The sequence below is a fragment of the Argiope bruennichi genome, chromosome 7 (genome assembly GCF_947563725.1).
Source record: "Argiope bruennichi chromosome 7, qqArgBrue1.1, whole genome shotgun sequence".
Classification (NCBI taxonomy): Eukaryota; Metazoa; Arthropoda; class Arachnida; order Araneae; family Araneidae; genus Argiope; species Argiope bruennichi.
Genome location: NC_079157.1, coordinates 125479158 through 125500406, shown reverse-complemented (window position 1 = coordinate 125500406; position 21249 = coordinate 125479158). Strand labels below are relative to the sequence as shown.

General features: G+C 31.6%; 1 protein-coding gene across 1 annotated transcript in view; it reads left to right on the top strand.

Annotated features, from left to right (window-relative positions):
* Positions 1-529: 529 nt before the first annotated feature.
* Positions 530-21249, top strand: part of LOC129975755 (sonic hedgehog protein-like) — a 79644-nt gene continuing 58924 nt past the window's right edge. The window contains exon 1 of the mRNA XM_056088950.1: positions 530-1257. Coding sequence (XP_055944925.1) covers positions 952-1257 — 306 coding nt within the window. The 5' untranslated portion in view covers positions 530-951. The remainder of the gene's footprint in view (positions 1258-21249) is intronic.

Sequence of the window (21249 nt, the reverse complement as noted above, 5' to 3'; positions counted from 1 at the left end):
AAATCTAGCTTCAAGGTTTATATTTTCCTCTCTACACAAAAATGATGACTTATTCTTTGTCAGTTTGTAATGATGTTGAAGTTAAAGAAAAAAATTTCAGATATTGTCCTTTTTCTGCGAAAATGTTCCTTCCCTCAGAAGGACACTCTTTATATTCTGCCACTTTTAATTCAAAGCTCATAATTCTGATCTTTGTGCTCGAAACAAGGTTGAAACCCACGACTGCGAGAGAGAAACCTTTTTTAATTGATTTGCTGTATTAATGAGGCGAGTGAAGACTGCGAACACGTGAGAGGAGCCTGGAAGATAAATTCACCGCCAGAATCGTTTTCTTCGCGTCCTCCTCGATACATTCTTTCACGCCAGAAGAAAAAGCGATTTCAAAACTTCCCAAGTGCGGGGAGGATGGGAGGGGTGGTAACCGAACAGTTCCTGGCGATATCAGCCCGAGAAAGGGAGGGGGGGAAGGAAAGCGCAGAGCGAGGGGGTGGTGGCAGCGAGAGTCATTCGTAGAGCGGACCATGTCAACATATGCCGAACCAATCGCAGCTCGGAGTGCTCGCCTGTCTAATGGATGACGAATTCCTCTCTGGAACTCCATAGCGATCTTCACCTCTAAAATATCGAACAACTCGTCGTCAGGACCGACCATCTCTCTAAGACGCATCCTCCAGTGAAACACTGTATAGCACTGTTGCTTCGCACTGTGCCTCTCTTCTGAAGTCGTGCGGTGGGAAACACTTCGAGAAGCGAGACATACACTCGATATATATGAAGATATTAGAAAAAGGAGTTGCTTTATTCCCCGGATAGAAAAATAGCATTATTGGATAATTGAACGGAGTGCTTTTTCAGAGGGTCTCCGAAATAACAGACTCCACCATCGGACAGTGTGTTTTGTGGTTCGTCCTCAGGTGACAGAGAGAGCAGGAAGAAAGCGGGGACTCGCCGATGCCGTCTCCTCTCATGTGGGTTGCTCTGCTCTACGGCATGATCTTCCTGTACGGCGGTCAGCCTGCATCCGCGTGCGGCCCGGGAAAATTTTTCGGGAGTCGTCGGACACCCCGCAAGCTCACGCCCCTGGTCTACAAGGAACACATCCCCAACACGGAGGAATTTTCTCTGGCTGCCTCGGAACCCCCGGAAGGGCGGCTTACGAGAAACGACCCCAAATTCAAAGATTTAGTGCCAAATTATTCGAAAGACATCATTTTCAGAGACGAGGAGGGGACGGGCAGCGACCGCCTGATGAGCAATGTAAGTACCTTTTTTTCAAAAGTGTATCAAGTTTGCAGTTTTATTTATCGTTCGGATGGATTTTGCATTTGGGAGAACAGACAAAAAAGTGTGGATATACAACTGCTGAAACATGATTATATGATACCATCATTCATTTTATGTATTCCATAAAGATATTATTTTTCCTCTTCGCAACAAGTTAGATGTAAGTCATGCACTTTAGTAAGTGTTTCTGGCATTTAGGTAATAGATTATAACTGGCTGTAGTTGAGAAATAATGCATTTGTTCTCAAATGAGTGATAAATTTATAAATAAGAACGAAACGATGATATATCTTAAATTTAGGAGCATTCCATGGACTCACAGATATCGTTAAGCAACCCATTGTGACAGAAATATAACAGAAATAAAAAAGAAAGTAATGGTTATTACGGCTCTAAACATTAATCTGCTATTTAATCTTACTTGGAATTTTGTTTCCTTGTTTGCCTCCTTTGATTAGTGAGGGTGTTTTGAAATATGCTTGTTTGCCATTCGAATGGTTTGAATTCAGTGTTTGACAGCACTTTCAAAACATGTGAAACTTCATTGCTTTTATTGTAAGTAAAAAATATCCCAAAACTTATCAAAAATTGTAAAATGAATTATATGACAATATGAAATATAATAAACAAAAAAAAAAACACTCTCTTTATTACATTCGATAAAAATTCACAAATTAAAATTTCATATATATATATATATAATGAGAATTTAAAAGTTATTTCCGTATTATTATATTCTAATTCTAATTTGCCTATACTAATTCTAATTGGTCTATTCTAATTCTAATTTGTCGTATCATTTTTCAAAACAAAAGCTTAACGGTTCCCTGACTGTAAAGAAATTGTACAAATTTTTTGCAGAATTTTTCAAGGCAAATAAAAGAATTTGCTAGAAGTTTATACATCCTCAAATGAAATATTACAGAATACTTTTTATTTTTATTTTTAAAAATCACGCAAGCAACAAAAAATTGTAAAAACTGCCATAGTATTTTAAAACTAAAATGTATACTTCAGTTGAATGTATGCATTACTAAAAATGGAACATCATTTCCTTCAATTTGTGCATAAGCAATAACAGGATGTATTTGTCTCTTTGATTTAAAAGATTTATTAAATAGCTTTAATTACAATGTTTTTCTTTGTTTTTTTATGTGAAAGAACTGCGTTCTCATGTAAAATAAAAACAAAATTTCCCTTGGAATCTACATTTACCTAAATTTTATCTATTAAAAAATATTTATTCTTATTTAATCGTTATTACAATGTTACTGACGTGTTGTTGGGGCGAACTACAGCAGAATTAGCATATGAAAGGGATTTATATAAAAAAAATCATACAAATTTGAAATTTTAAAATACATAGAGATTAAAGATGGAAATATTGGAAAATATTATTCGAAAAATTCCGATTATTCAAAATTTTTAAATTATAGCAAATTTTTTTTTTCTGTCACTTATTATACGAATTTTTATAACACCAATGTATCCCAAATTATCTTAACTCTTAAAAAGATGCTTTTCTGAGTTCATATTTCAGATATAAACATATTGATTCTCTAGACTTTAATTAAATTTTCGACTGCATCAAGGAGTTTTCTTTTTTATTTAAATGATATTCATCATCATCAATATCTTTTTTTTTCAATGTCGACAGAAATTTTCGTTAATGAAAAAACAGCTACATATTGATCTTATTGGATTATAAATATTATAATGGCCAGCTTCTACTTTTTTTCCGTCCATCTTTCCTACTTCAAAATGTACCTTTATAATTGACAAGAAAAAGAAGCAGTTCTGACATTTTGTTTATTTTTTTTCAGACGGATTCTTCTAAATTTTATAGTCATTTAAACAGTGCAGTACTTCAATTTCCCATAAAAACCGTTGAATGCTTCAATGTTTCAAATGCTTCAATATATCGAGATAATTTACCTTTCTCCTGCGTGATTGTTAAGATATAATTAAAATAAGATATTTCTGATATTTGCAAGAAATGAAGGAGGGGAACTGACTTCAATTTTGGATGCTGCAGGCAACAGAATTTATTTAAATATATTTAACGAACACAAAATAATCGAGAATTATCTTAAACAAAATAAAATTAATTCTTTAAGATATCTCTATTTAAAAAAAATGTATTTGTATATATTTCATAACAGAAAATGTATATATTTCATATCAGAATATTAATTTTTAAAAATAAACATTGTAGTAATATTAATCCGAAAATATTTTACATAAACATATAAACATAAACACTGAAATCTAAGATAACCTTTCTAAACCTTCTGAAAAATAAGGTTAATATTTGCTTGCTTTTGAACACTTTATTTATATATTAATGTTGATTTAATATTAAATTTTATTAAATTTGTTTTCCCAATGTTAGCCTTCGCATTAAATCTGGCAATTAGCCACTGTGTCAGATGCAGACTATTTCAGGAAAATACAATCGTTTTAGTTATTATTTTTTTTCCCCAGCACATGCCTTTGTAAAACGGTTTAAGTTAGGAAAATATTGGGGTGCACGTAACAAAAAATTAGCATAAAAAAAGGTTTCAATTTTTTTTTAATGTACATTATACAAATTCGAGCTTTTTTTCTTTTTAATTTTTTTTATTTGAATTTTTCGAAAAAAAAAAAAAATTCTGGCTCCTTAAATGTTTTTTTTTTCATATAAAAGAAAACCAGTTTGATTTAATTTCAACTTTCAGATAATTTCGTTTCAAATCTTTTCGAAATAGGTAGTTTGAAGTTGCCAGTACCAAAATCTAAGATGGTCCAAAATGCGCGCTATAGTTACACCTCTGTAATTCAGGAATGTATCTTAATTCACAAAAGTTTGCCACACGCATATATATTCAATGACGCTTTTTTTGCTTCTAATTAAAATCAATTTATTGAAATATTTTTAGCAACATAATTTTATTTTTTCTTGAGTGTTTTGTTGGAAAAAAAAATCTAACATGTTTTTTCGTTTGTTGAAAAAAGTTCTGTTTGACCAAAACGCTTTATGAATTTTGTTTTACGAAGCTGTACAATTCTTCCTTAAATGTTGGGGTTTTTTGACTGAAAAAACTTTTAGTTAATTCCGATCACAAAAATTTTTGTGCTTACCTTTGTTTCGCTCCTTTCCCGTTGATTTCTTCATTTAAAATCAGTTAAAATTTATTTTTATTCGGGATTCATTCTATTCTTCAGACCGCGCGAAATACTTTAAGATGTTGTACTTTACGATGGTTTTTCGCGAATGAGTTCACGAGCGAAGCAGAACTATTCACGTTTCTTTCGTCGCAAATGAATGAAAATCGATAAATGTGGTGTCTCAAGATTTTAATAAGAAAACGCAAGTGTTTTTATTTTATTTTATTTATTTATTTTTAATATTCCTCTTTCTCACCCTTCTTAATCAATGAAGTGGAGTTCCAATTCTTCACAAATGAATCCCAAACACAAATAAGATTTGTTTGCGCTATTGTTTCGAAAATCCGTTAAAGAATTCATCTCAGTTTTCGCCAGCAGAAGCAAAGCTCGGCACCGGGGGTAAATAATGTTTGAAAAGAGTGTTTTTACACTTTATTTGGGAAACATATTTTCTTGAAATTGTGAATTTATGCAGCAAGCCTTTCGGTTTAGAATCATGTTGCCATCTAAGTATTGAAATAAATAGTTTTGTAGTAATTACATATACAATGCTAGTTTTCAATATTTAAGTCTTTGTTTAAGGTGTAAGTAAACTTGTTAAGGTTTTAGAATAAATAAAGAAATTATATTTTCCCATGAATTATAATTTTATTCTCTATTTTTATTGGAGATAAAATGACATTTTTTTTTAGAAAACTAAACCAAAAGAAACAGAAACTACCGATTAACATTAAGATAACAATAAACACCTAATGGACGAATAAATTTTCGAAAAACTAATAACAGCTACAAACGGAATAATGTAATTTTTAAAGAAACAAATTTTATAATATATTTACATTCGTAAAGATGATAATGTTTTCCCAAAATAAGCTATTATCTTTTCTTTTTTTTTTTTTGGTAGAGTATTGAGAATTCAATTTTATTTAATACTGAGATGAAATCATTTTGAAAAAAGTCGATGGATTATAAAATGTAATTCATGAACTTTCACAGTCTTTTGTAAGGAGAGGAAAATGTATATTCTAATATGAGAATCAGTACAAAAGTTTTAAAAATTGGGTTTAATTCCTTCTTTTCTTTAGAATAAAGTAGTCAAAAGTCCCTTTAGAACTATAATTCTCTGTCAATCCTTAAAATAGTCAAACAATAAGAGCTACATTCTTTCCGAATTCCATACATTCACGAACAAAAATGCTCATACTTGAGGATTAAAATATTATATTGTGCAGTGGAACTTGCATGATTTGAAGCAAATTTTAAAAAAAATGAATTATCCAACAATCGAATAAAAAAACTGGATCTCCATAATTTTATGTTAAATAGAGAATTCAAAGGGACAGAAAAAAAATGAAGGATAAAAAATAAAAATGAAAGAAATTCCAAATAGAAAAAATTCGGATTAGCCAAGTTCCACTGTATAAAAAAAATACTCCTTGTAAAAAAAAGTGTGTGAGAGACAATAAGATACTGTATTTATGTATCCAAAATGTAGTTTATCGCTGAGACAGTCTTTTAAATTAAGCTTTTAAAAAAATCTGATAATATAGATATCACATTTCGAATTCGGTTATTCGAACATATCTTTTAAATCGGTAGATAGGTTTGCTCCCATTAAATGCAACAAGAGAATAATTGAGAATACAATTCCTCGAATGCAATGAAAGAATTAGAAAAAAAAAATCAAATGCCTCCAAAGCATTAAAATGTCAAACAATTAGAAACAAATCACCGAGAGAAAAATTAAAAAACTCATTTTAACATTTTTAAAATTTAATAATAACAAATTACAATTTGAAATTATAATCTGAAAAAAAAAAAAAAATAAAGATTTCTTTTACAAGTGCAATGAAAGAAGAAGACTGGAAAAAGATCGTGTAGGACGGATGGCGTAAAAAATTAAACCATTTCTGAATTTGCTGATTTTTAACACCAGGTGCGTCAAAGCAAAGTTTTATTTCTGTACATTTTAATAAATCAGTAAAATCAACTAACATTTGGTTAATTGTGTAGTGAAATAGATAAACACTAAAATTACTTGTCGAAGAATTCCACAAGCAGACGGTTCTTTAAAACTGTAGATCCACTTTAAATAAATGTAAATTATTCCATTTTCACTCGGAACTTTTTAACTTTTTAAAGGTAAATTCAATTTCTATCTTTTTAATTCAGAATGCTTTCGATCTCTAAGAATTAACATTAAATGAACGTCTTAGTAATTAAACCTGCATTTTTAACTTTAAAAAATTAAGACTGCTCCCCAATATTAACATTAAAATACTTTACTTTTCAAGTAACTGTGCATTTGTTGTTTAAAATGTTAATAATAGTACAGAGCCGAATTTTTGTTGTTATTTTTATTCGATTTTTATCGAAGTGTGAAATGCCTTTTTTACCTAATTTACGATACATGATTAGATATTATCTATTTCAATTCTAGTTTCATATTATCTCAGAGACTTCTTGTTGTTATGTGTGAGCTGTTAAGTACATTCTTCCTATTCGTTTCTTCAATCCACCAATGCAACGTTTAAATGGTTTCATTTCTGATTTTGAATGATTTTGAAATTCCCAGATCTGCAGTTCCAGTCTGCAGTGTGAATATCTCATTTTCAGGAATGCAGCAATATAAATTAGTAAAAATCGGTTAATAGAGCGGGCTCGGGTTATTTTATTTTTTTTCCACCACAAAATCTGAATTATATAAGGATATATATATATATATATATATATATATATATATGCAACCGATTTTTTTTATCTAACGCAATTTTTACCCTATTCTTTCGTTTCAGTGTTTAAACTTCGGCTAACTGTTGCTGTTAAATGAAACATTTATTAAATTTATTAAAAACAGATGAAGTAATAAAAAAAATTGTAAAATATTTGTAATTTGCATTACAAAAATATGAAATCTGTAAAATATAATCCAAGCATAATTCAAAAATTCCTCTGAAAATACAATGGCCAGCAAAAAATCTTTATATTCTTCGCATATTTTAGAACCTATTATGCATTTTTTTTTTGTCTTCTATTAAATTTTACTTCTTTGTGTAACAAAAATATTTCTAGATGATTTATTACTATCTATAGTGAAATACTTTTCCATTGGAGAAAAAAAATCTATTAAATAACTTTTATTTTGTTTAAAAAGCTGCCCGATCCACTGGAAAAAAATGGATAGAATTTAGTCCTTTCAAATGTTGTTAAAAAAAGCATTTTATAATTTTTTAATATACCAAATTAATTTATCTTGCTTTATTCTTTAATTACATCTCGCTGTTATTTGCTACAAGTCAGCAGAAGAAAATACTTCCATTTCATGCACTGACAAGAAAGTTTTACGTTTGGAAGATGGATGGATGCTTTCAGTTCGCTGATTGTCATTAATATTTCTCTTTCTCCACTGAAAACGGATGAATAGGAGAGGGAATATTCATAACTGAACCAGCCAAAACCTTCTGTTATTTGCAGATTCCAAAGCATAATTTCTGAAGCTTTTTTTTTTCATATGCAAAGACAAAAATTTTTCCAAAAATTTTCCTTTTATTTGAGTATTTTTATTTTATATTCTTCTTCTTACTCCTTAATATATAATTCATTATTACAATAGTGTAAAATTTTGAAACCATTTTTTTTTTTCATATTCAGGATTAGATAGCACCACTTATATCATATCAAAATGTAAAAAGGCTATAGAAGACTAAAATGCTCTGTTTATATCGGGAACAGAGAATTTCAAATCGCTAACACATCACGAAGCGATTCAATGCAAAATTCCTTTCTTATGAACACGAAACTATTGAAAAATAAAAACATATGATATGCATAAAAACATATGTTTTCATTTCTAAAAAGAAAGAAATTAATATTAATTCTGTAGAATTAGTAATTAGGCTTTCCCGGATGGTCAGAATTCGATTCCATGCCTGTTGTGTTCTTGGCTAAAGTTTTTCAGTTTGTTATTTTAGTAGTTTTGAAATCTTTTTTCCAGGCAGTCAATCCACATGAGTTTTGTATGAGATTTGGCCGAAAAGATCCTTTGACTCGATTGTCATCCAGTCTTATTAAGTACCCCCCCCCCCATTTAATCATCTGCATTTCAATGGATTTACAATTCACTCTTTATAAAGTTTAGAGATATCTTTATATAATAATTATCACATTTAATGCCACCAAATATTCTTCTTAAGTTATAGGGCTTTCAGTTTGTAAGAAGAAAAAAATTGCTAGTCTGTAAATTAGAAGTTCACAGAAAGGCTATTTTGTAATCTTTCTTTGAATGTAATTCTGAAACTGAAAAAAAGAAAAAGAAATTCCTTCTTCTGTTTTTCGAAAGTCATTACATGCAAAATTCTTTGAAAAGAAGGCTTTCAAGTAAAAATAGCGTGAAAATTCGCTTAGTAGTCCTTTTTTTTTTTTTTTTTTTTTTTTTTTTTTTTCCATTCAGGGAGAGCGAGGTGTGAAACAAGACAGAGAGAGGTGAAAATTGGGTTCCTTCGATGTTCAACCTTTTGGCCCCTTTCGCGCGAAACTTAGCAATTGCTTACGAAGAAAGCGGAGTCATTGTTCTGCAGGGTTTGTGGACTCGGCTATTTGTTTAGTCGATAACACCGCAGAGCCGGAACAAGGCGAGAAATAAGGGTTGATGACCTCGAAACCATTTTTAAACCATTCTATCAGCATGTGCTCTCTCGAAAACTTGTGAATGAAACACAACAGCAAGTCCCAACAAAGTAAAAGGAAGTTAAAACATCGCATTTTTCCTCAGTTATTATCTATACGTACACATACTGCCTTGTAGTATTTGCAGAAGTGAAACATTGCTGAAATCGCACCTTTAACTTAAAAACACAATAGATGAACACTAGAAATATACACTATGTTATAAAGACTATTATATTACAGCAAAATTATATCTGCGCTTTTTTCATTCCAATTTAAAAATATATAAAGTGTGTTAATTTGTGATTGAAACAAAACAGCAAAACATTAAAGTCTCAGCAAAGTAAAGGGAAATTAAAATATCACAGTCACATTCTTCTGCAATGATTCACTTTATACACACATATTACCGTGTAGTATTTAGCAGAGTGTTGTTGAAATGGCACCTTTAACGTTAAGTCACAGTGATTTTCCCGCAATGGAATTATATCAGGCCTTCTTTGATTCCAATTTAAAAATGAGCTAAGTGAATGTTATAATTCACTTTTGAATCAGTCAGTTCAACTAACATCATAGATAATCTATGTCATTTTAATGTATGAAATACGTGATTTCTTTTTTTTTATAAATCGACAGACATTTTTAAAAATGCAGCCTTTTTGCCATTCATTCTTACTTTGCAATGCCTTTACCCGTCCTGAATTTCAGGAATTCATTTCGTCATTTCTTGAAATTAGGAAGTGTAGCTCTCTTTTTCTTTTTTCTTTGTTCGGTGAAATAATGAACATTATGTTTGACATTCACTCTTGAAATGCCTTTATCATTTTCATTTACTAAATAAAATTTCGATAAAATCTAATATCTTTTGTGAAACAATGCATTCAATCATTCGATGTTTCCTGTTAAGATTTCACCAGACACATTGACCATGCGAGAAACTTTCACGTTTTCTATATTACACAGAATTTATAATCAATCGCTTCCATTTTTGCCTTTTCCAGTCTTTTTCATTTCAAAATGAACAGTGAGAGCAAATGGGTTTCAATGAATATTTTTAAATTATCCCGCACAGCTGAATGATTGTCTCGAAATGAACTAGATTTTCAGATCTCACGCGGGTCATTCAGACTGCTCATCAACTTTGGGGATCCAATTTCTCTACTAACACCTTTCCGCAACACTCAGAAAAGGATGACGCGCGGCCCCGAAGCGCTTCCTTGACGACCCCTTGTAGGTCTTGCCGCAAGTGGTGATTTCGCTGTCATCAATACCAAACTGCTTTTCCAGTGTCCAGCCGCGGAGCGAGTGGCATTTTTATTGGCCTTTTGTGGTTCACGCTCTCTTCCAAAAGTCGTAATTATTTGTCTCTGCGGGTGACCCCACGGGATTTTTCCACAGAGATGTCCGACACTGATTGTTTGCTTTTGTTCAGGTACACTTTTTGCGGCTTCGGTGCTGGGAGGCACCTGTGAATGAATCCCACCGATCCGAAGAGTACTTATTTTTATGTTTGTTTGCCCTACAAACTGTTGCAAATCACTCTCTAACAACAAAGCAGAAGTTGCCTTTAGCGCCACATGGGCAGAATGTGAGCCAGCCATATAAGCATTCAGCTTTCTTTCATCTCATATGTATACATCCATATTCTCTATCAGCTCTTCGAAAGCTGAAGAGTAGAAAAATACCCTTTTTATGGGTCTCTCCTTTTAACATGCGTTTTTTTTAAAGCTGTTATAAAATAGACGGGAAAGTAGATATTGTTTTAAATAATGATCACTACACCCATAGTGCAATGGCTGAATTACATATAAACCAAGCGTTACTCATTAACCATGGTATGATGTTCGTATGATATTGCTTTTGAATTTCTGATAAAATTTTCCTCCTGATATAGATAAGAAATTCACCGGGGGGAGGGGAATTATCATTGTAAACATTTTTCTTCGGGACGTTTCAGCAATTTTTAGGGTTACAAATGATTTGCGTCACATTTTGAGTAAAATAATCTGTTCATAAATGTTTATTTACTGAAATACTTGAATGAAATATTTTGACGATTCAAATTCAAAATCTAGCTCGAAGGATGCAGAAAAACTGCAATAATATTGTTTTTAATATTCTCTAGACTCTTTGTTAAAGCAACAGCTTTAACGAGTCACTTGGGCGGTCAATTCGTGTAGTTCACTACTAAAAAATGTAAGTTTTGACGTGTTGGTATTTGAAAATTTACTACCGCTTTGAATAAGCCCACTTTAGTACTCCTTAAATTGTGAAATTAAAAAATTTAGTAATCAAATATCAAGTTGTGAAAATTCTCACAAGGTTTCCTGTATTTACATTCTTTACTTAAAAAGAAACAGTAAAGAGAGCTTTATGCATTATTTAGCTGTTCACAGAAGGTTAGAAAATCGTATTCTCCTTTGAAAGTCGTCAGCTATATGGCTTTGGAGTTGTTGCTGCTTCTGGGGTATGAGCCTAAATTTAAAGGGGGGGGGACTTATTTGAAATGAGGTTTCAATATCTATATAAGAACAGAAAATTTGATTAGCTACAGAAAAAAAAAAGTGGTAGTTGCTGTCAAACAGAATGCAAATAGCAATTTTCCAGCACCCAACGGCAGGCACATATCATGTGCCAGGGATAGAGATGGTGTCACAACCCTTGGCGATTCGATGGCAGATCTTGATGGAGAGGCGGTGATAAAAAGGCTCCCAACACGCGCTTTGGAATGTTAAAAGCGATTCCCACGATCAACAACCTTCTGTTGCAGTGACAAAAAGAAGTACAACTGTGATAGAGGCGAAAGAAAAAGATTGTCAATGATCAATGCAATGTGTCAAAACTTACACTCGATGTGACAACATCACGCGTGCTTTTTTTGAATGGCGAAAACCCTCCAGAACTCTACTGAAGTCGGGGCTCTTTTGCTCTCTGAATATAATATTGAAAGACGGAGTGGAGAGGTTATTGAAACGCGCTAAGTACATTTAGAGTGCCCCGCATTGTTGCAGGGATCTTTATATGAAAAAATGACTAACACATTTTAAAAGAGAAAATGTCACGCTGAAAAGGGCCGCACCTGTTTTGTTAGTATTAGAGGACATTTTGGATTATGTCATCAGGTACATATCGGCTTCTCTTTTGTAGAAGCAATCATTTACGTAATTTGCAAGACCGACTGGAAATGCTTTTAACTGTCACAAATTATACTTTAAAAATATTGAAACTTTTTGCACCGCAGAAGACAAATTTAGACAAATCTATCAAAATTAATTCGAATATCATTATTGATTTCACTTTTATCAACGCAATGCCTTGCTCAAATTGAATTTTCGATCGTGAGAAGGGGATCACTGGCAAATAAAAGCATTCCCCTTGTTTAGTCTTAAAAATTTTAAAAACAGATAAAATATTTAAATAGTTAGATGAAATTTAAATGAGTAGGATACTTAATAATACTGAATGACAATCAAGCCCCTAAAAATATCTTTTCCGGCTAAATCATTTGATTAGTGTGAAAGAGGGAGACCAAAACTGAGGTGGATTGACTGCCTGAAAAAAAGACTTGAAAACTATTAAGGTGACAAATTGGAAAACTAGCCTAGAACACGGAATGGAATTCGGAGGACAGTTGGGCCACATTTGGGGCTGTCACTGCAGTGAAGTAGAGTTTCATGAAATTAAGTCGAATCTTTCAAAGAATTGGAAGTGATAATCTGTAGCCTCTATACATTTCATTTCAGTAAATAACTTCTCTTACTGTTTACAAACCAAACTAAACCAAATAGATATTCAACAATAATTCAATGTCATTGCTTCCAAAGATAGCTATCAATATAAACACACCCAGTGAGAGCCGACGTGAACCCCCAGGAGAAAAAGATTCATGTAAGCGAATCCAGTCTAATTAATCCTCCTCCCCCTCTTCTTCTCACAAAAATCGATAAGACCGAAGAACAATATTTCTAACAACTATGTAATGGAAACGGTTTCAGTGTTTACAGCATTTTTGCTGAGGGTGGCAGATGCTTTGAGGGCCGACCTTTGACTTTAAAGTTATCTCAAGAGGTGTGTGGCGAGTCCCTTCACAGCACGAGACAGACCCTTAGTAATAAGTATTCGATGGAGAACTGCGCAATCTCAATGCGAGTATCGTGAGTTAATCGAATCCTATAATAATTAAAAGAACTGAGAAGGCATATGCATTCCAGCAGTGCAGGGAAACTCCTTGCCCAATATGTTTGAGTTTCTTAAGATAAGTGGATTTGCGCTTATTTTTGACATTGAGTTGAGTTGCATGTTTATGCGCTAAATAAGCAAAAGAGCGGCGACTTCACGGCTCCAGTTGATAAGAATTCTGCAGTTCCAGTTAAAGAAAGGAGTTAGAATATTTTTCCGTTCTACACTAGACTACAGTCTTTCCATTTCCATTTTTGAAGAAGCGCTTACCAATTTTGAGAAATGAACTTTTAAAGAGAGAGAAATGTACTTCAGGCATGAAATCGAATCATTGTGATATATGAACTCGTAATTTTGCGAAAATGTACAAATAAATATGAATGATCTGTTTTTAAGAACTTTGGAAGGTCGAATGAAGAGAAACAATAAAAATCTCTTCATGTTTGAAGAATTTTATAGCTTGCTAACAAATTTCGCTATAAAAAAATAAGAATTACAAAATGATGCATCTTTTCCTTTTTTATTTAAGAGTTAAAATTAAAAAATTAATAATTTGTAATTTTTTAAACATTTTTTTTTACCATTTCCAGCATATTGCTTCGAAGTTATAACTTTTAAATTGTATTTTAATCTCCAAAATGCAACTTATAAAATAAAAGGTGTTTAAATAAGCTTTAGAAAGATGCGACCTTTTTTATGACGAAGATATTTCGAAATGGGTGTTTTGTTACCGTTGTTAAAATCCCGCTCTCTTTTCTTGGCTTTTATTTTAATCCAGGAGTGAATGTGGTTCCGATAAATCCAGAATCTTAGTTTTTCACATTTTAAAATCTGGAATTTTCTGTTATATTAAAAATAAGTTCCTTATACTTCCCTTATTCTGTTTCACTACAAAAATATAATGGATAAATGAATCAATATCATGGATGCTTTTATTGGGGAATATCTTTGAACTTCATATACTGATAACTCTACCACATTTTAAGAATTTTTTCCGGGAATTATATTTTTATCAAACTGTTTATATTCCAAGAATATCCTTCACAATTACATATCTTCAAAATACTTATTAATATATGAATATTATTAAGTATACTGATGCGATGCTATTGATACTGAAGAAGGAGTCAATGGATACCGACTGCATCAAAATTTTTTATCTTATCACATTGAACTGTCATTGAAAATTTTATAAAAGTACTTATCTCATATTCCACTCCCCCAATTAAAAAGAGAAAAAGAAGAGAGGCGTAAGAAAATTGAGTTTCTTTTTAAAATATTAAAAAAACTAAAAAGAGAATGTTTTTTAATTTTTTTTTTCTGTGTGTTGTTAATGAAATTCTTCCAAAATAGGCGGATATACATTTGAAAATGTGCCTCATCTGAGCGTACTATTTTAGTAGAAATCGCACAGAATTTTCAAAAAATCATTCTGAATTATAAAAGAGGTCGCAATCTCTGTAACTCAACTGACACTGAGCGCTGTTTTCAAGATGCGCAAGGGCTATTTCGGGATAAAACTTCGACTTTAAAAAACAGTCAAACGATGAATGCGTTACATTTTCCTTGCTAACATTTTCCTAATTAGATTAAATAAATACTATCAAAACTATGTGAAATTAGTACTTAATCCTAATTTTGGCAATTAGCTTTTTCTCCGAGATTATTGACATTTTAGGCTGTTTAGTATTAAGGTAGAATATATATATCTATATATCTTTTAAGAGACAGGAAAACAAAGCAAATAAAGAAAACATGAGTTTAATTGAATAAGTGAAAACGAATTACAACGCGTGTAATTTAAAAAGTATATATTCTACAAATCAAGAGAGGTAGGAAAAATATCACTTCGGAATTATTGTCCAGTAAAAGCGTATTTTTAAATCTTACTTTTAACATTGGCAAAATCGCGCGATTGGGTGTTTTAACGGATGAGTTTAAATTTTATAGCATTAAAAATCATTAAAACTAAAACATAATAATAATGCACAGGAATAAAATCATTAAAAAGATAGTTTTTTTTTTTTTTATTTTAAGATAATGTAAAATCCATTTTTATGGAATAATGACTTCAGTACATTTGGTCCTCAAATCACAGCGTTAGGGAATCATCCCGTCTGGCAATGACTAAACCTATTTTCACGCTGTGTTTCATTGTTGTCATTTGACAATAAATAATAAGAACGGTTTCTGTGCCACGTACGTTAGCGATATATACTCGTATATATAGGGAGAAATAGATAGATAGATAGAGATGCTTGAAAGAACGTAAAAAATTAATTCATAAAATCAATTCTAATCACAAGGAATTCTTCATCAGAAAAAAAAAAATTAAAAAAAAAAACTTGATGAACTTTCATGCATGAAATTTTAAGGAATTCCGTATATCGATTTCATTTCTCAGCAAACTTGAAAAGGAACTTGAGAAATGGGGTGTCAAATATTTGGACTGCAGGTAAGTAGTCGACTTCCGCACCAAATAAAGGATGGCATTCTGAATGTATGCCATTATTGATCTTCAGGTTTAAGTGGTACCCATAAGTCACTTGACTTTTGGTCTTTTGCAGAAACATAAACAAAAACCATAATTCTTTCGATCACGAAGAAGGAGAACAAAAAGCCCATTGTTTCCAACCGCCTGTCACTCTCATTTCTTGTCTGGGTGTGTAAATTCTTCGGATGGCCAAGAAATAAAACAGCATCGCACATAAAATACAAATGGGTTTCTTCTTTGAGGAATTTCCAAACTTTACTGGTTTGATTTGTGATGCGGGTCAGGGGTCTCCGCTAAGATGGAACCGAATCATGCCTTCGAGCGAAAGTAATGGCGAGGTGAAGTCGTATAACGAACCGAATTCTCGAATCGGGGGTTTACAAGGAATCATAAAACTTAATGTCGGGAGTGACGCGACCCTTTTAGGAACGAGATGCTGTCTGAAAATGAATACTATCTGCTCGCGATTCCATTCCCCACCAAAGAACGACACCCGCGCATGCAGTGTGAAATGGCTTCAAAACTGTTTGGCAGATTTATCTGAAATTGAGTCAAAACAGAATGATGCGCATGAATTATAATTTTGTGATTTCATTTGAGGCAGAAATTCATAATTAAAAGAAGCCAGGGTACAGATTGATTCACTGTTCCCTGCACTATAGAGGAAAAGAAAAGGAAAGAATATTTTTAAAAAATATTAAGAGATACAAGAAAGCCAATTTGAGAACATAAAGGATGCAAAGAATATGACAAAACCGTTACTAAAAATGTTCATTTCATCTCTTTCTCTCTCTCTCTCTCTCTCTCTCTCTCTTTCCTTTAAACCTTGAACTTCAAAATTAGATTGAGTGTTTATGGCACTTCTATACCACTTATAATTCATAATTAATAGGCTAATACAGAATTTGTAATTTGTGTACTATCTTTCCCATTATTTAATTTATGTGTACCTACGTGTGTGTGTGTAAAAACATTGGATAGGGTTTATGATGCGTTGCGTTGCTTCCGGACTTTTGAAACACCACATATTCTCCATAAATGCTTACTCGTAGAGAAAGAATATTAAATTAGTGACGATTTCTAACACGTTTATTTTGGAATGCGATAAATAAGATCTTTTGATCTGCTAAATAGATATATAGTTTCTCGATTGTAAAGCAACACACTATAAAAAAAATTTAAAAAGGCACACATGCCAACGAAATGACAGTCTCATTGTTATTCTTCGTATGTTCATTTACGGAGAATTCACTACAATGCCTCAATCGTCACATGCTCACTAGTATTGAACAATGCTTTTTTCTGTGAAACTAGTGAACAATTTTACATTACCGCTTTTGTGTTAAATAATTTGACTATAGTCACAAAATACTTTAGAAAATCTTGATTATGCTTTTAATGAACAAAACTATTTTTAGCGACGTTCTTTATTAATATCAATGCTAATAGTGTTAGCTTAAGTACATTTGTACTATTTTTTTTTTTGTGTGTGTGTGTGTGTTACTGTTTCTTTTTATTTTCTTTTTGTTCAAGTTTTATTTCGAGTTGCAAAATGAAAAAGTAAGTACATATGGAGTAAAAAGCGTTCAAAAACAGTGTTGCATTTATCGCACATTAATATTAAATTTCAGAAAAATTTCAAATTCTGCTGCGATTTATTAAGTTTTTCTTGGAGAAAAATATAAAGACTTGCCACAAAAATAAATTATGCTTTTTCCCCTTGAACTCATCCCTTCTGTCTAGCAGAAGTAAACGAGGATCAAAAACGGAGGTTGTTCCAATTTCATGCTCCAAGAAGCGCAGTTTCACCAAGTTCTATTTTAGTTCCAATTGTCCATGCTCAGTAGCAAGGTATTTGTAGCCAAAGAAGATTTTTTAAAAATTAACAGGCTATATATTCACCATTTAAAAAAGTTTTGCTATTCATGAAAGGAAAAGAAACCCTGGAACGTTTCGCAAAATAAAATTGTAGTATTTAAGGGGGCTTTTCAAAACTACGAATTTTAGAAATGCAATACACTTTTAATGCGAAATTATTCCTTAATAGTAATTTATAGATATGTATGGAGGCATTCATGAGATAATTTAGCATACATTCTGTAGCATACTGAAGAAAAGAAGAAAGGGAAAAAAAAAAAAAAAAAAAAACATTCATCGGGCCTACAATTCTCAAGATCAGAAATATTTGAATATATCTTGCACTGGGTAAAAGTCAAACTATAGTTAGAATTTTTGCACATGTCTTGAAGCTATCCCATACTATGTCCAAGCATTAAAATATGAATATGATCCTATTTGTTTTAAAACAGTCGCATCAATTGAAAACGATGCAAATGTCCTTTATGTATAAGATTTACAATGGCTTTATGCGAATTCAGTTGAATTGCAACGGAAGAACACAATATCAAAATTTGGCAGCATGGTGCTCCACAAACAAGAAAAAGAATGGAAATTATAAATTTCTAAAATGAAATAACACTGTAGACTTTAGCTAAGGAAATTAGTTATTTCAAATTTATTTTATTTCCTTTTGCATTTTTTAAAATTTATTTGTTTAGAAATTTTAATTAAATATTTCTTCGGAAAATTCAAAGAAATATTTAATTAAAAAAATTTCATGTAATCGCTAATATTCGAAAATTTTAATTTGTCGAGTTAATAACTACCTGAATGGAACTTTTAATTTGTATTTAAGATATTCGACATTCATCTGAGAATTATCACAGAATAAAAACGCATTTTTTATTTTATTTAATCAGTTTCTACAGCGTGATCCAAAAGTTAAAATTCCCGCGATATTAATGACTTTATAACAAAGAGAAGGACACCAGTGTGATTCCAAATCAGAATCACAATAAAGCTTCAAGTGTTCTCCTTCTTGTTGTTCAGAAACACGCTTCTAGCATATCCTGAGCTCACTTTGGATCTCAATGGCATGTTATCTTAAAACTGCTTTGTCGTTTTTAATGTGGCTAAAAGTCTGTCCGACGACAACTCACGACTGGGGAACAGTTTACTGAAGGACGGATCGAAATAAGTCGATATGAAACGAGCGCATGAATGCGGCAGATAGATCACAGATTCACACGAAATGCCGGGAAGTGTATTGTAAAAGACTAAGTAGGCGCAGAAATCGTTCTTATTACTTATTGCAGAATGGCAGCAGTCAAACAAATCGATGTCCGATCATTCGAGATTGCTTCATTAAAAATGTTTACGGCTTTAATTCATTCGACGCTTTGCTAATTAATAGAATTACAAAATATTATTAGAAATTGTCTGCCCATGTCTACTAACTCTATTCAATCAGAAGAGGAAATGAAATCAAGGAATAGTCGTCAAACAGACAGTTCAATTGAGCGCGAAAATAGACTAAACGGTCACCAAATAATTAATTTCTGTGACTTAACTATGGGAATTCGTGCCCATATCTTCCAAAATTGGCATCTTGCAAAAATAGGTTAGTCTCACCCTAAAATTGAATATCTTAGTCTTTTAATGACATCAGTTTTATTTCCAAACAATTTTTTTTTCTTTATTTTTAAATTTAATGCACAGTCTGTAGTAGCGCTTTTAACGTTTTGATTAAATTCTAACTAAGCCATCACAACATTTAACCTCGTTCTTTTTCCAGAGCTTTTCGCTTTAAAAATTAAGATTTTTTTTTTTTAAATTACTTTCTTTGGAGATTTGAATTTTCATTTCCTCTTTTATTTCGAAATATACGTACTCTTTCATCTGCTCCCAAAATAATTTGTAGCAGATTGATTTCAATTAAATTCCTGTTTATCAGCCATATCAAGCAGCAAGGTGAAATTTTTTTAAAAAAAATCCTTTCTATATTGTTTCCTAATTGTTTAACAACCTAAAACGTCAACAATCTAGATGTATGAAGTGATTGCCAAAGGCAAACAATTTTTATAAGAAGAATGAGACTGAACGCTGTGTTATGACATTCGTTCAGAGCAGTAAGAAAAAATGCGAGTTCTCCTTTCTAATAAAATAAGATCTGTAATTTTGATGATAAAAATCATGCACCAGATTGTATTTTTCTAGCTCGCTCCTTTTTTTTTTTTTTCCCCTTTTAATTTCTTTTAATTTGACGTGTTCACAGACCGTCAAACAGATACAATTCCGTTTTTCTTTTCAGGCTGGGAGATGTCTAATCAGATTCTAGGATCTCAGAAATTCTCAAAAGAGAATTCTTTGATTATTACTATGTATTTTTTCTTCGTATGATGCCTACTAATAATGAAGATGATCGTGTGTGTGCGTGTAATGACTCTACAGACCAGACCTACAGATATCAAATTTGGTAGAAAAGGAAAGTGATAATGTGCGCCTCAGAAATCAATTTTTTTTTTTTTTTTGAAAATTTGGTGAGAATTTAATTAATTAAAAATTAAGATGAATTTTGGAATTTTTCCAGATAACTTCCTGTACTATTATTAAACTAAAATAAATTTTACACCATTTCAAAATTTTTAAAATTGTCTATTTTTATAAAATTCCTTCAAACTTTGCGAATTTTAATTAGTTTATTTATCATTCATTTATTTATTTATTTTTCTTAATTTCAACAAAAGATTACTTTGATGCCATGAAATTCACACAGTTGTCATTGTTTACTCAAATATTTGATCACTTGATTTCTTCTTTTTTCATTGTTGAATGTTAAAGAGGATATATTCTGTTTAATATGTGCGTAATTTATGTGACGATTAAAGTAATAAAGTTACGCTACTACGAAAGCTAGGAGATAGTTGACTGTACATTTATATTTTTAATAACGCTATATTATCATGGGACTGATCGCCGTTTGAAAGATTCATATTCAGTACAAACAGAGCATGTGCAAGACAATTAATATAGTACAAATGAATGTCTGAGGGTGCCATGAACACGAATTTTTGTCTAAACGATTTATATGAAATAAAACCTAACCATGAATGTCCAGAGAACTAGTTTATATATAATGATACATTATATGGAGTATAGGAGTAATATAATTGTATGAAAAAAGAAATCCGTCATCTGAATTTTTAAGAAATTTACAATTTGAATTTACATGGGGCGAATAGTCTGTTACATTAGTGAAGTGTGCTTTATATTTCTACAAGATTTGTCATGTGTCCCGATGTAAAGCTAATAGTTCATATGTGACGTGCATATAAATTTATTATGGGAAAAAAAGAAAAAAGGGGGCCATATTATGTCTGAAGTGAATTTCTGCCTCCTACCTGTGAGTCGTAATAATTTTTCAGAAATCATAAAAATAGGAGCGCTGCCTTTTGATGTGAAGGAGAAGCAGCTCAAGCCTGAAATCAATGTCTCGTTGATTTTCTTGCCTGCTATTCAAAAGAAGTGTCAATTTAATGAATAAGAAATCGCTTGGTATCAATATCTACTCATCCTCTACCTTTTAATCCCCTAGAAATTCCGTTGATTCAAGGAAATTTTATTATTTTTTAATACAATTA